Genomic DNA, 16,460 nt, shown 5'->3' on the forward strand with positions numbered 1-16,460 from the left:
ATCACACCTTAGTATAACATTTCATTATTATTAGTCATTTCCATTAGTCCCCGTATATATTGGCGGCCACTCCCCGTGGGCACATTTCAAGCACACGTTTTTGCAAATTACATTAATACTTTTTTTATGTGGCATTATTATACATTAGTTCATAAACATTTCATGTTAATATTGATTATATAAACTACGCTCTCTCATTACTAAATTGTCTCAAACACATCCAGAACACGGAAGCGCATATGCTTTGTGGACTAAAGAAATTCAATTCAGTTTCAACCAAAATGCGTCAGTCACTGGTTAAAAAACAATATGTGCTGCAAGGCTATTTCACAGTTACGGCACACTGTCTACTGCTTTAGCGCTGCTCTGCTTGATAAAGCAGGTCAACTCTACTGCTATAAGTGTAGCCTTTCTTCAAACTCAAAATATCTGCTTGTTTTGTAAAAAATAAAATAAAATAAAAAACAAAAATAAAAAAATGTAATTAGCTTGCTATACTAGGCAATTATTATTATTATTTTTTTAAACATTCAGAGAGCTCTTCCTTTGAATTATCATCCATCAACCTGAAAGCTTAGTCTAAACATTCACTTTTCAGAAATCAAATAACGTGTGGCTTTTGGTAAACTGGTGTAAAAAGAGTGTTCTAAAACTTTCTTAATAAATTAATAAATGTTGAGAAATTCTAAATTGCCCAGACACTTCTCCTGTGTGTGAAACACATTTTGCTGAAAAACAAATTACTAATTGATTAAAAAAATAAAAAAGGGTGGAGCAGATGACTAATTAAATGACGTCAAACATGTCAAAATAGTGAGCCCATTTCTTAGGTCAAGCCTAGATAGCGACTGAACTGTCTCTTCGAGACATGTTGTATATGCTTTGTGGGGTTACAGCCCACCCATTGCTTTTCATTTGTTTCTTTTGGTGTCCTTCAAAATTCCTTCCTTCCAAGTGGTTAATCTTTCCCATTTGTCCCTCCTTTTCATCGGTTGTTCACTCCCACGGAGCAGCGCACCATTACTTGCAGGATTCCAATTCCAATTGTCTCATTTTAGCAACTGTAAAAGGATATACTTTTTCTTTTGTCTAAGAGCACTCCATACGAGCTTTCAATATTTTCAGTCCCTCTGAGCTCAGACTTCCGTTTCTGTAAACAGGGCTGCAGTTCTTCTGATCTCCTCACATTTGCTGTGCATTCCATTACTGAGATGAAATGTCAGACGCTTTAGATGTTGTTTTCAAGGGCGCCTCTTTAATTTTCCCTGACTTTAAAGTGCAAGGATTTTCCCCCAAACCCCGAGTGCCTAGCTGCTTGTTACTTTAGTGAACCTCGGTCACCCGACTTTCAGCAGGTCAACCTTGCAGTACAGTTAAGGCCAAGGCTTGGTCAACTCCTGTCCTATTTTCTCTGATGCTTGCTTATGAAATGTGAATTTGAGCGATCTGAAGGTGTTACAGCACTTCACATGAGCACTAGTTACATTACATAAGGTCAGATTAATTTTTTGGAGCATTTTTATGAAGGTTGTACCAAACTGACCCAAAGTTACTGGAGCTCTCTACAAAAGCACCAGTTACAGTACACAAGGTCAGGTTAATTTATTTGTTTTTAGGTACGCAGAGATTACGTGATGTTGACGCCGCCCGTTTACTCATTATTTTTCCTATACCTGACAAAAGAGAGCAGCATTCATCCTCCGATGTCGCTGCATGCCCGCAACCCCGCCTCTTCCTATCGTCCCCACCTCTCAGTGCTCCAATTTCAAAGGATATTTACGGCAGCTCCCCAGGGACTGTGAAGCATTTTTTTTATTATATAATATGAACTTGGGCAACCTGAAGGTGTTGGAGCACTTTACATGAGCAGTGGTTACATTACACAATGTCAGAATAATTTTTGGGTGCTTTTTTTTTAATTTTTTTTATAAGAGTGCAAACTCGACTCACCTGAAGGTATTGGAGCACTTTCCAAAAGCAACGGTTACATTACACAAGGTCAGATTAATTATTTTTTGTTTTTAGATGCTCGGACATTTAGTGATGCAGACGCCGTCCTGTTTACTCATTATTTCCCAGCTACCTAACAAAGGGGAGCATTTTGTTGTTGCTGTGTCCAGTGCTCCTATATCCGGGGTGGGGAGTGCTGGGACAGAGGGCTTGCTGGTAAACGGACGATGCGAGTAGTGTTTTGAATGGAAAACTCTGGAGAAGGATGTCTGGTGAATAGAGGCCTGGGACGGAGGGAGGTGACATCTCAGTCATTGGAAAGTATTTCACTGCTCTATTTTCATAGGCTTTTCAAAACTCTAGTGCCACACAGAATTTTATAGTGATGTTGCCTTAGAGGCACTTGTCTTTCTGTCTGTGCATTAACAGGCCTTGAAATGTGCCCATAAATGTTTCCTGAGGCAAGATTCTATTCCTGAATCAGACTGCATGACCCAGTGCGTAGCAACTGTATAGCTCTTTAATCCCTGGCAGCATAGCACCAACCGCAATCACTAAACACTTATAAGGTCCCAAAGGCCATACTTATTGGCTATACCAATACTTATTCTTTACTACACGTAATTGTTTTATAAAGCCAAATAACTGTGGCACAGAGATAGGTTAAAAAAGGGTGCAGTTATTAAATGTGGTACCTAGAGGCAGTATGAGAAGTGACAAAATCAATAAATTGCAGAACAACACAACAACAATCAGAAAAAAGTTGGGATCTGTGATATTCCAACAAGATGCAATTATGTGCGCGTTATATAGTTACAGCTTGGTTTGTGAAAACACCATAGAAAACACAGAGCTACATACTGCTTAGAAAACCATGGAAAGTAAATATGACATTACCAGTTTCCATTTAAAACAAGCATGGGCAAAGCCAATAGGTCTCGTCTAGGCAACAACTACTTGCAAAGCCAATATGTTTTAGCCATATTGTACACCAGCGTGGCTGCTGTTCAGCATGGCTAAAAGTTAGTGGGGTAAAGGAGAGTGGCATGGAGTGAAGTGCTGCAAAGTGGAGTGTTATGGATTGGTGTAGTGTAGAGTTGAGAGGCATGTTTTGGGTGTCCTGGAGTGGTGTTGAGTGCTGTGGAGTTTCGTAGAGGGAGCAGTGTCACAAAGTAGAGTTGAGTGGAGCAGAGTATCAGTTGAGTACAATGTCGTAGAGGGTGTTGTGTAGAGTGGCGTAGAGCAGAGTAGATTGTCACAGAGTGGAGTATTGTAGCAGAGTGGAGTATTGTAGAGTTGAGTGGCGTAGAGTGGAGTCGCTCATGGTGTCAGAGTGGAGTAGTGCAGCGTAGAAAAGAATGGAGGAAAGTGGCATGGAGTGCTTAAAGGGAGCTCCATACAGCATGGTAGGGTGGAGAAGTGTAGAAGAGTGGAGTAGCGTTTAATGTAGCAGAGTGTAATATCGTGGAGTAGAGTGTCCTAGAGAGGTGTAGAGCTGTCTAGACTGCTGTAAAGTACAGTGGTGCAGAGCAGATTGGCATAGAGTGCATTGGCAGGAGTGCAGTGGCGTAGAGTTGAATGGTGCAGAGCAGACTGCAGTGGTGCAGAGCAGATTGTTTCAGAGTAGAGTGAAGTGGTTTAGAGTGGAGTGATGCAGGGTACAGCGCAGAAGAGTAGAGTACAGTGGCATAGAGTGGTTTAGAGTGCAGTGACGTGGCATGCAGTGATGCGGAATAGATTACAGTAGCGTGGAGCGATGCAGTTTAGTGGTGTAGAGTGCAGTAGGGTAGAGTGGTGCAGAAAGAAGTGAGAGAGTAGAAGAGTGTTATAGAGTGCAGTGATGTTGACCGCAATGATGTAGAGTAGCATAGCTTGCAGTGGTCTAGAGTGAAGTGGGGCAGAGTGGAGTGGTTTTGGAGTCAGTGGTGGAGAATGTAGTCTTGCAATGCAGTTTTGTAGAGTGCAGTGGTGTAAGGTAGAGTGGCACAGAGCAGAGTGGTGCAGAGATTATTGGCATACAGTAAAAGGGTGCAAAGTATAATAAAGTGGTGTAGAGTGCAGTGACAGTGTGATGGTGTAGAGTGGCATAAAATGCAGTGGCACAGCATGCAGTGGCATCGAGTGTTGAAGACTATAGGGACGTAGAATGCAATGGCGTAGAGTGCACTGGTTTTTAGTAAAGCGGTATTGAGGGTATTGGCGTAGAGTATAGTGGTTTAGAGCAGAGTGGCATAGAGGACAGTCGAGCTGAGTGGTGTAGTGTAGTGGCAGGGAGACTGTTTCGGAGTGGAGTGGCATAAAGTAGTGGTGTAGAATGCAGTGGTGTAAAGTGGGGCGGTGCAGAGTAGAGTGGCATAGATTGTTTCAGAGAAGAGTAGAGTGGTGCAAGGTAGACTGCAGTGGTAGAGAGTACAGTGTTGCATAGTAGAGTGCCACAGAGTGGAGTGCTGCATAGTCAGGTGGAGTTTCCTGGAATGGAGTGGTGTAAAGCGCGGTCACTAAGAGTAAATTGGTGCATACTAGTGTGGGGTAGAATGCACTGGGTTAGAGGAGAGTGGTGCAGAGCAGATGTAGAGTGAAGTTTTGTTGAGTGCAGTGCATCAGTGTGCCGTGGTGCACAGTAGATTTGAGTGGCATAGACTGTAGTGGAGCACTGTGCAGTAGAGCTTTGGGGGGTAGTGGTTTGTGGCATAGAGTGCAGGAGCGCGGAGCAGAGTGAGTCGAGTTCAGTGGCAGAGAGTCTAGTGTTGCAGTGCAGGGTGTTGTAGAGTACAGTGGTGTAGAGTGCATTGGGGTAGAGTGGTGCTGAGCTAAGTGATGTAGAGTGAAATGGTGCAAAGTGCAGTGGCACCGATTGTAGCAGACAGTATACTGGTGTTCAGTGTGTTGTTTTTGAGTGAAGTGCTGTAGAATGCATTGGTCTTGAGTGCAGCGGCGTAGAACAGAATAAAGTGGCGCAGGGTACATTGCAGTGGAATGGAGTGGCGCAGGGTACATTGCAATGCTGCATAGTGGAATGGTACAGAGTGGCAAAGAGTGCAGTGGTGAAAAGTAGATTGTTTCAGAGTAGAGTGCAATGGCATAAAATGCACCGTCAATGAGAGGTGCAGAGTAGGTTAGAGTGGGTTACAGTAAATTGGCATAGAGTGCTGTGGCAGAGGAGACTGTTGTAGAGTGCAGTGGTGTATAGTTGAGTGGTGTAGAGAGCAGTTACCTGGAGTGCAGTGCAGATTATAGAGGTGCAGAGTGCAGTGACGGAGAATGGCGTAGACTGCAGTAGTATAAAATGTTACACAGTAGAGTATAGTGGCATAGAGTGCAGTGGTGCAGAATAGACTGGCATAGAGTGAAGTGGTTTTGAGTAAAGTGGGGTAGAGTGCACTACCGTACAGTGCAGTGATGCAGAGTGGAGTGCCACTCTGGAGTGATTACGAGTAGAGTGGTGCAGAGTACAGTGGTGTAGAGTAGATTGTTTGAGGTGAGCGGAGTAGTGCATGGTAGAGTAGAGTGGAGTAGATTAGAGTGGCAGTTGACTGGCATGGAGTGCACTGGCAAAGAGCGGAGCTGTATGGATGAGAGTGCATTGGAGTAGAGTGCATTGGCTCAGAGTACAGTAGCATAGAGTGCAGTGGCATAGAGTAGCATACAGTGGAATTGAGTATAGTGCAGTGGTACATAGTAGAGTGGCACAAGTGAATTGGCGTAGAGTGGTGCAAAGCAGAGTGGACTGGGGCAGAGTGAAGTACGTATGATGTTACAGACAACACATTTTCCATTGAAATGACAATTACATTTGCACACCCACAGTTTTACTCATAAAAGTATACAGTGCACAAACAATGTGTGGACATGTCACCACCTACTGTATTGATCGTACTAAAATATTTGTTTCCACCACACTTCAGAAATGTGTTTCATTTGAGCTTTTCTAAATTTGATATATTGTGAAATACCTGCACAGTTCATTTACAGACATTTGAATTATGTTGTGTGCTAGAAAAAAAACATACCATTGTGCAGCCTTCCTCAATCATAACATGACTGTCACATAAATCCTCTCACTTTGAAGTATAGAAAGAAAAGTAAACTCTAAGCTCCCTGGAAGGCAGAGCCTGACATTTAACCTCTGCCTTTAAATGCACTGCTAAATTGACAAGATCAGAATAAGATTTACAGGCCTGTTTACAGAAATCCAGTTCTGGAAGAAGAATGAAGAAAATGGGAGTGGAGGGAGGAAGGGTGGGCTGCTCAAGCAGTAGAAAGGCTGAAGAGTTTACATCTTTCTAACCCAAAAGAGCAGCAGCATGAAACCCATGAGCAACGCCAAGATGCGTTTATGTGCCTAAGTCAGGAAGGACACCAAGGAGCTACTAAAATGTACCACGTCTGCTATGCTGTGGCTCCACACTGCCCATAGGAAAGGCCACCTATAGTCGAATTGGTAACCCTAAAACAATAATGAAATGTAAATCATCAAAGGAAGTGAGAGTATACCGGACGTGTTTTAAATACATGAGCTGTTTTGGAAGGGGGTCAAACATCTGAGATGACGAAAAAAGGTTCCGACTTCGATTCAAACAGAAGTTGAACTCAAGGCTTTAAAGAAGACAAAAATGTGGAAAGATTTTCCTTATTATGGGGAGTTTTATGTACCTTGGGACAAAGCTCTCATCGCAGATTCAGAAAAATTATGCAGTTACAAGGTCCGTACCATTAAGATGCTCTGTGCTGCGTGTCCCACAGGTAGAAGTAATGTACAGATAAGTCTGTAACGAGCACATTTTTTGCACTTAAACCTCGGAGACACTCGACTAACGAATCCTGTTGCAGAAACCGGCTATCAGCACAATGATTGCCCTTACACGCGTTCAGGACATCCGTTCAGCTTGCATTAGAGGTGTGCACATGCATCCTTGGTCTTCGTAGCTATAGGTTTGGCTTTTTTCCGACACCATCTGCAAGGGGCCACAATTTTCATATGATGAAATGGGAAAGAGATATACAAACTCTTATGCAACCTGGTTATTTGAAGGAAAACAACAAGAAGGAAAAACTTTAATAAAGGAATTTTATTAACTTTTTTTATTTATTTATACAGAAACTCACATAATTTATTTGCATAAATTGTATAAACAATTAAAAAGAAACACGTCGTGATAGAAAACATATCTACAGGGTTTTAAAGAATAGCAAGTAGGGCCTGGACATGGACAGCTCAAAACTGAGAATTAACTGCGGTCGAGGCACTTCTTTTCTGTATAAAAAAGTTTGATTTGATCTGTGATGACCATTTCGTTACTCTTAAGTAAGTGAAAGTGAATTATCGAGGTAACAGTCATCGTTGTTGGATCACTGCTGCGTGTTGTGAAATGATGCTCACTCACTAATGAACAGCACAACTGGGTTTTAATTCAATAAAAAAATGTTAGTTGTGTACTATAAAGGAATTTAAAACAAAGCTGGAAGACCGTGGCCCTTGTTTCCTTTTAACTATTCCACCTGGCTGGGCATTATATAATTTCACTTAAGATGGGAAGGTTAGTAAGAGAGATGCATTAGCTGACACAGCATAGGACACATTTGGTTCACGTGGCGCCAAATGCCACGTGAGTACTTAATCATTCGGCAATCTGTGCTCTGTATCTAGTGGCGGAGCCCTGCATACAAGTCAATGCAGTGTTAACATTGGGATAAGTGACCTGGGAGGGCTTGTATGAGAGCCATGGCATCTACTCATGACTGATACAGTATAGAGTATACCGAATCTAAGGAACAGAAAGGTAAAACATGGACTAAGATGTGAGTGATTGAAGACAGTGCTGCAGGTATTGACTTGGTGGCAATTTTCAGAACTGGACGCCAACCCAGCAATGACTGACTACCTACAGCTCCAGGACTGGACGCCAACCCAGCAATGACGGACTACCTACAGCTCCAGGACTGGACGCCAACCCAGCAATGACGGACTACCTACACCCATCAATGCTAACTACCTACTGCTCCAAATCTGGATGGCAGCCCAGCAATGACGGACTACCTACAGCTCCAGGACTGGACGCCAACCCAACAATGACCGACTACCTGCAGCTCCAGGACTGGGTGCCAACCCAGCAATGACTGACTACCTACAGCTCCAGGACTGGAAGCTAACCCGGCAAAGGCTGACTACCTACAGCTCCAGGACTGGACGCCAACCCTGCAATGACCGACTACCTACAGCTCCAGGACTGGACGCCAACCCTGCAATGACCGACTACCTACAACTCCATGACGCACCAAGTTCAAGCAAAAAACACTTGATCCGTGAAAGCTACGGAACAAACACATTAGCACTGTACTTCCTTGGGTCAATCGTAGAATCCTCCAGTGTGATTTTCCTGACATGCAGTACAGCGTCAGAGATTGAAAACAACGTGGGTACGTACTACAGTTCCTGGTACCAGGCATGCAAATCTGCATTGCTAAACACCTAGTGGTATTACTTCTGGTTGGCATTCTAGAAGTGGCGCTGTGAGCATTCAATGCACTATGTCGGCTGGCGCAAGCATCTGCATTTGGTTCATATACTCATAAGATTTTATCAGTCTGTTTTATTCCTACGACAAACGTTAGTTGTAAAAATGCTGAACCTTCAAGGTTTCCTTTATTTCTCAATTACATGTACTGTGAATGAGCTTTATATTTTGATCACAGAGAGAAAACATAGAAAATTCGTTTTGTTATTCGCCATAGTTATATAAAATAAAAAAAAAATAAAAAAAAAAAAAAAAAAACACAAATAATTCTCATCCGTATGGATACAAAACTGTGCATGGCATATGCACAAACCTCTTTTTTTCTGGCAACATCGAGTTTATAAAACAGTCAAAAGCATACTTGGAAAGGGCGGCACTCCATGCATAATGCTATCATTTCCTCAAATCAGAACACGTCTTTGCTGTATGGAACAGCTTTCCAGAAAGAGAAGCACCAACCATCACACTGCACAACCGTGTCCACTTCACAAACTTTTTTTTTTTTTGAGATTCAATGACAAAAAGACTTCAACCCTATATACAGGAAATTAGAAAACACACTCTTTACACTGTGACTGAATGGCCAGCTCTATTCAACTCACAGTCCTAAGATGCAGAGGTCCAGCTCTGCCCAAAATGCCAGTTCTCATACACAGTACGAGAGGGAACAGAGCACAATTGTGCCACTGAAGTTGAACACTGCAACGTAACTCTAATGGGTTGCGACGCAAGGCTTGGCGATCAAGCAAGTAATATTCTATTAAAATATATATATATATATTGGTGGATGGAGGTGTCCAAAGAGATTTTCCACCCAGTCACTCAAGCAGTTAAAATAACTAAAAATGGTGCTTATGATCAGGAAAGAACAATTGATTACAACGCTGCGTTAAAAGTGAAATAAAGCAGAGGTTTAGAAATTGCTGGCAAAAGAGAAGCAGTTCTCAAATAACCGAAAATAGCACCATGGCATAGACTGACTGCTGCATTAAACCAAGTGATGCACCAGGCAGAGGCATACGTCAGATCAGGCGAGTCCCGCTTGTCCCCTTGGTATGACCACACATGGTAGACCACTACTCACACCCCGCTCAGCATGGGGCGCGCGGACAGTACATATATGGCACTTGGGTGTCCTTTCCATAATACACGTGCTTTTGTTCATTCACAGGTGTGAAGGTTGGGAATTTCAAAACCTGCTTTTTTCCACTAAGACACGTCTGGACAAAACAGGATGCTGGCCTCAAAATCCTTTGATTTGTGCAGTGGTGCCGTCCAAACGTCCTGTGGTCTGCAAAAAAAAAAACCTTTAAAAAGCCCTTCGAATTAAACAGCCCAAGCGCTGGACATATCCCGGAAGCCCAAGCGGCCTGGACTGTTTTGTGGGTGTAGTGCGTCCAGTGAAGCCGGTACTGGAAATATTGCATGTGCCAAAGAATAACAAATGGTAATAACTTCTAAATTGTAATGTCTCCTTGTAGGCTTGAACTAAAACATTTTAATACAGAAACATGTCAGTAAGGCTACCATGAAGTGCAGCCATAAATTACATAAATCTTCCAACAAAAACAAAAGTACTCAACGATTGGATTGGCTGGTTGGGTCCATGCATACATTGTAACTGTGATTGGCCAATTGTGATCATGTGACCACATAGCTTATCACAAAATGAAACTGCACGATGGCAGCGTCTTGCAAAGAGCTCTTGCTTTGAACCTTGTGCGTTATCTTCATCTGCTGTTATCTTCTTGCCTGACACACTTCAATCTTTTTCTTCAACTCATTACGCTCTGCTGGAGTAAAGAAGATACACGATGATGAAACCTGAAGAGAAAGATAGACATTAGTACCAATCTGATGAGAATCCATTGGAAGAACTACAAGTACTACAGAGGTCAAATACCTGAAACACCAAATGCGGGGAGGGTTAACAATCCACACATCCACAAGTGCAAGTATTTTTTCTGCCTGCTTCACCTGTGCAAGATCTATTGGTTTTGTCAATGTGTTTGAGGCCATGTCGTACAGCAAGACGGCTGCTGCGCTGGGTGGTTGCAAGTCACCTGCTTTGCCTCATTAACAGGCTGCCGTAAAGTCAAGAGCATGGCAGCAAAATCATGTCTTTGCACCAGAGGTATGACTGCACACACACAGAAATCAAGATTGCCAATAGGATGACGATATGACTGATATTCATGACCACTGAGGCAAGGTGCTTTCCCCAAAAGCCTCATGGGTTCAGGAACTCGGAATTATGCTTCCCAGCTACATGAACTGATGGGTCTTCAATCTCAGCAGGTGGGATGCAAGATCAGTGAATGCTGTGTTGCTGGCTGAAACTCAAGGGACAGTGGGCCTTGTTCTTTTTGGGGTGGGCATACACCCAAACCGCATGCATGCTTGTGTCTTAAATCAAGTAAGTACTTCCCATTTTTTTCAGTGGTAGCAAGAGGATGGTAAATGTCACAGGACAGGAAGGAGCTGAAATGCCCATTTCCCTTAAATATCACGTTTGTATTAAAAAAAAGATGCAGGTGTGCGTACACGATAGGGGGCCGTATGTGTTAAACTTGATGTGATGCAGGTCTTTCTGTACCTGAAAGCATGATGTGGTACACGTTGTGCCAGAGTAGGCTTAGTTTGTGTTTTTTGGTACTTGAGATACACATTTGAAGGAAAGACACACTGCACCTACACTAGAAGCCCATTGCACACAATGCTGCTTATGCTAGTTCCTTCTTGAAATCCAGCAAAGTAAAGTTAAGGCAGAGAGCACTATTCCCTCCAATTCGCTGGCCATGCATGACATTTCTAAAGTTTAAAATACTTCACATTTTCATGCAGGATAATTATGCAACATGCAATTTGGAAAACACACAAAAGGGATGCTGTGCTGCTGGGAAACTGTGGTTTTCATTAGTCCAATGTCTTATTATAAAATGAGGGATATTCTAAAGAGTCGTTAAGTCACGAGAAATATCAATATTTTGAATACCAAAAGATGCATTTGGAGTGGATGTCAGTACAAGTCAAGCCCTCTAGACTCGAAAACAGAGCTTGCTATTTGTTTCTGAGCTGTAACACCCAGACCTAGGAATATAAACTCTTTGTTCTCCTCGAGTTTGTTGTGTCGTTCTCAAGGAGCTTTAAGTGCCCTGGAGCAGTGATTCTTAACCAGTTCGCAACCTTCTGACTTATGGGGATACGCACGCACTCATTACTGGGATCTGGGGACCCTTACCCAACCACTGATGAAACCCGGGGAGCCCAACTTTACCAATTTCAATGACCATAGCCTATAAACAGAACAAGACAAGAAATGACAAACACACACTCAAATACACAAATGATGATTTTTTTTAATTCACAAATAAGTGTAATAAATCTAAATTTTAATTTACTGAGAAGGGTGTGGCTTTTTTAACTTCCACTGAGGCCACCTATCGTCCACACTATACTACCTTTTAAGCATTGCACTGCTCCCATCAATCAACCTGAGGACACCAATTTAATCTTCAGCCTCCAATTGCAATCTTTCACGTTTGCTTACCATTTTAAAATGTTCACGTTTACATTTTGTTCCTTATTATCTACACTTTGAGTATGTTAATATTACGTATTTTTCTAAGCAGTCACAAACCCCCTGAATAAACATTGCGGACCTCATGAATATACGTTGCAGACCCAGGGAGCACCTTGGACCACAAGTTAAGAACAAGTGCCCTAGAGCCACGGAGACAGGGATTTCAGCGGGGAAGAAGCAGAGGAGGGAGGGCTGGACAACACATGCACTCTCATGGAGCTCTCAACTTAAAGACAAAGTAGTTCACTAAAAAGCGAGCAGTGGGAGGATACAATTCAGTCTATCAAAAGAAGGTAAAGAACTATGCTCCACAGGAGGGACAAAGACATGCTAGATTGTCCAAAACAACACATACAGCCAATGGTAAGCAACGGGAGGAACTCATTCCTAGTTCAGCTTTCAGGATGCTTCCCAATATGACACTATGTATCAAAGTAATGACAATGAAGAATGCTTTATTGAGTGTTACATACTTAAGTCCGACTTTTTGAATGGCTCAAAAGGTGGTTTTCAATAGCTGTGTGAGCACCAGGTTCAGATTGCAAAATGGGGCGGGTGCTGACCTTGGTTGTGCCACCCTTTTAGCACCTTCCAAGAATCTGTTGATAACTGGTGTATTAAAGAAACTTCCGGTAGTGTCACCATAGTGACTTCAATCAAGGCAGTCAGCGCACGAATGCATTGTTACTCCATAAAGATAGCTACAAAGTTGCAGTGTAAATTGCCAAAAAAGAAATTGGCAGACACCTACATCCAGTTGGATGTGCTTGGCCAGCACCAATTGAGGAGATCTTGATGGAGCAACAGCGCAGCTGCAGGCTGACTGCCTTGACTGATGCCGACAAACCTCATCGGACTCAAAAACACTGATCAACGGACAGTTTTTGTCTACGTTAGTTTGACATCAAGAGTTACACTTAGAAGATGTCACTAAGTCAATCCACAGTACATCAGACCAATTTGTTGTAAGATTCACCACTATTAGGTGCTTCGATCTTTTCCTTGTCCTAATGATGACCTTGGTCCAAATAATTCCTTTTAGGGTCGAAAACTATTTCAGTGGACTGTTTTGAATTGATTTAGGATAAGAACACTCCCACACTGGGTGTCGTACAACACCTGTGTATCCTTATCAGTCACTGGCCCAGATTTACTTTCTGAATAGCACTTGCGTTCTTTACATTCACTTTTTAACTTGCGCTGCGCCACAATGTTATTTCGAGTACAACGTTTTTCAATTTATTTTTTAAACTGAGTACAATACATCACTTGAGAGGGATTCTAAGAAATGTATTAAATTAATGGTGTTTGGTTTTCAGACTAAAAAACAATCTATTGCTGGTTTCTTTACATGCTGCCACGGAAGTGAAGGCTTACATTTCCCTCATATGGACCTTCTGTTTCTTTATAATAAAAGAACAAGGGAAGAAAAGATTAACATTCTTGGGCATCACAATCACATGACAACCTTGTAACGAACTGAGAGTCTTACATGGAAAAATCAGGTACAAAGTGTGGAAGCACCCACAGTACGTCATCTTCTGTCTTCAGGAACCACAGGCATAGTCCTACCCTCCGCTCATTCACCTCACCCTCATTCCAGTTCAAAGGTCTTATCTTGGAATTCCAGGGCACAACTGACAGTCGTGGAGATCAATGTCACAGGTGGAAGGAGATTTAGAATGAATGTTTGGTCTCAGCAGTCAAGTTCTAATTCACTAAGTCAAAAGACAAAGAAGGGGGCCCCAGATGCACTCAGTCATGCAGCTGGTCATTCGACCTGTATATTGTTTTCTCAAAATGTGCTTGAGTGACCGTAGCTTCAGGCCTTTCACTGAGCCGAGGCGGGGTGCGCGTTTTCTACTTCCAGAGGATGCACAGTTTGGTTGTGGCCAAAGAAGACAATCATTGCCTCTAATGAGCTGTCATGTCGTCTAATGTGGCCATATTGTGTAGCATAATCAAGTCCAACAGCAGTTGCAAAGGGTAGGGCGAACCGGTCTCAGCGTGTGCCATACTTTTCTTTTCCAATAGTCCTCAGGCAGAGGGGAGGACAATAAATTATGAAGGATGCCGCCTCCTGGCTGTTCACAGCACCAGATTACATGTGCTGTCCAATCCTACACAGAGATATAACTCTAGAAGTAATACAGCTATCCAGTAGTTTAGTTCTTGTGTTGTCAGTCCGAAGTTGCACTGCTTCCCCTTGACATGTGTATGGAAAATTGCAGTGAAGTATTAGAGGCATGCACGAGGCTACCATGCTCATACATGGTCAGAGATTGTTCTTTCTGGTAGAGGACAGTTTGCTGTGTTAATACCAAAACTCTTTTGTACTGGGAATGCTTTGGCCTTTCTCATGTTTAGTGTTGCAGCCTCAAGGGACTGGGGATGATTTATCTAAGTTTAGGGAGAATACATATATGTGGAGCATTGCATGACTGGATGCTACTTCGGTATGTGTCCGCAAATGTGCTTTAACCAGACAATCGTCCAAGTGGGGGTACACATATACCCAGTCTTCTCAAGTGCGCTGCCACACTGCAAGGCATTTCATAATACCCTTGGTGCCAATTTAATTCTAAACAGGAGCACCCTGAAATGGTAAAGTACATTGTTTCCCACAGACATGAAAGATTTCTTATACCTGCTGCTCACTGGGACATGTATTTATTTAACAGCACAAACTGTTGCCTAAAAGGTGTCCTGGTGCTAGATAGGAAAACCGCAAAGGTGGTGGCTTCTCTAACTTAAAGTTATAAGAGGTTAAAGCCAAGTCTTCATCTTTTTCAAAAGCATAAAGGTTAATAGATATGGGGCAGAGCCTGAATGCTTTCAGGTTTAGGGACACCCAGAGTGTTGGAGTTCATTGAGTGCAGAGGTGTAGATGGATGGTAACACTGCAATTTTCCTGTACCTATACTGGGCAACTACGATGAATAGCTTTATGGACAAAGCAGAGAGATTTAAAGGCCGCTCGTTTGGGTGCTGGTAGCCAGTTCAGCTGCAATGTCAGAATTATGTACAGCCGCTTAAGTAAATAGTCAGGTGCACCAAAAATCAGAGTTCTAATAATCAAGTTGGTTCAAAACGGTTGTCTGACACACTGCAGATCGTAAATACTAGCGCAATAGTGGTGGAATCCTGCATAAGGTTTTGGGCAGGATTAAGCAGGAATAAGAAAGCTCATTGACCTTAGAATAGAGGGGCAACTCATAATCAAATTGGAAACCCATATTCTTTACTACTGCCACCAATTCAGGGGAAGCCTTCCTAGACCAGCGCCACATGTAGGTAGGTGTCCTTGAGGTTTACGATTGCCTCATGTAGTCCTCTTTTTGTTTTTTTTTTTTAAATAAAAAAAAGAAGAATGACTTCTTGCAACGAAGTCATCTTTAACTTTAGGGTCTTCATGAACTTGTTTAAGTATTAGGGTTTGTCCTGGTTGTGTTCATTCCTTGGTACCTTCTCTATCGCTTCCTTCTTTAGAAAGTCTTTCTCCTCTTGTTCCAAGGGAATTAGCTCTCTCTTTTTACTACTTTTGTCTGGTTTCACAATTGGTGGTTGGTAATGAAGCTCTACATAGCAACCATGAAGCAGAATACTGAGTACCCATTTGTCCGGAACAGACTGTCTCCACTCCTTGAGTAACCTTCCTATATTGTCACGTGCAGGTGTTGTGTCGATGTGCTATCTATTGGGGTATTTGAGAGTGAGTTTGATGCACGTACGACCCCCCCGGGGGGGGGGGGGGGGGGGGCTATCTCTTTCCTCCGTGTTGTGGGTTATTTCCATTGTGTGGTTGTGCTCTATGCACTATTCTGCGGGTGTGGGGGATGAGCATGGCAGAGGCCTGAAGACAGCACGCATGGTGTATACAATTCTTTCAACTGGACGGGCTTTGCTCCAGCTCGGGGGAACTCTGGGTAGCATGGAGTGGGCTCAGATGCTGGCTCTGAGGCGTGAGAGTGGGAGCAGGGCCTAGAAGCTGACGAAAGCTTCAATTACTTATTTTTGGTTTTACACAATGAGGCCTGGTGTGGGGAACATGTCCGTGCGCAGGAACAGCTCCAAGATCTTCCTGTGGAAGGGCCCTGAGCTTTCTGCCACACCACGGGGCCTCAGTCGTCCGCTTGCAAATCACTCTGGGGTGCACAGACTTGCACTCTATGCAGGCTTTGGGGCTGTGTACCAATCCCAGGCACCAGAGACAGACCAAGTAGGGATCAGACACAGGCATCTGTCTGTGAGGTTCACCACAAGGTTTATACCCTGTAGGTTTTGCACGGGACATGATCCTAGTACACTGGGAGCATAAATACTCGACAGTAGGATTGAAAAAGATTGTCAAAAAATTACCACATTAGCTTTCCGCATTCACACTTCTGGAGCAAAAAGAAAGCAACTGGTGT

The 16,460-nt window shown here is 43.0% G+C and overlaps 1 protein-coding gene across 2 annotated transcripts in view; it reads right to left on the reverse strand.

Moving 5' to 3' along the window:
- Window positions 1-8,971: 8,971 nt before the first annotated feature.
- LOC138261138 (uncharacterized) overlaps window positions 8,972-16,460 on the reverse strand; it is a 295,522-nt gene continuing 288,033 nt past the window's right edge. The window contains exon 20 of one of the 2 annotated variants that reach the window (XM_069209818.1): window positions 8,972-10,289. In XM_069209818.1, the coding sequence (XP_069065919.1) occupies window positions 10,206-10,289 (84 nt within the window). In that variant the 3' untranslated portion in view covers window positions 8,972-10,205. The remainder of the gene's footprint in view (window positions 10,290-16,460) is intronic. The other variant, XM_069209819.1, reaches the window with a different exon arrangement.

This window comes from Pleurodeles waltl, chromosome 10 (genome assembly GCF_031143425.1).
Source record: "Pleurodeles waltl isolate 20211129_DDA chromosome 10, aPleWal1.hap1.20221129, whole genome shotgun sequence".
Lineage (NCBI taxonomy): Eukaryota > Metazoa > Chordata > Amphibia > Caudata > Salamandridae > Pleurodeles > Pleurodeles waltl.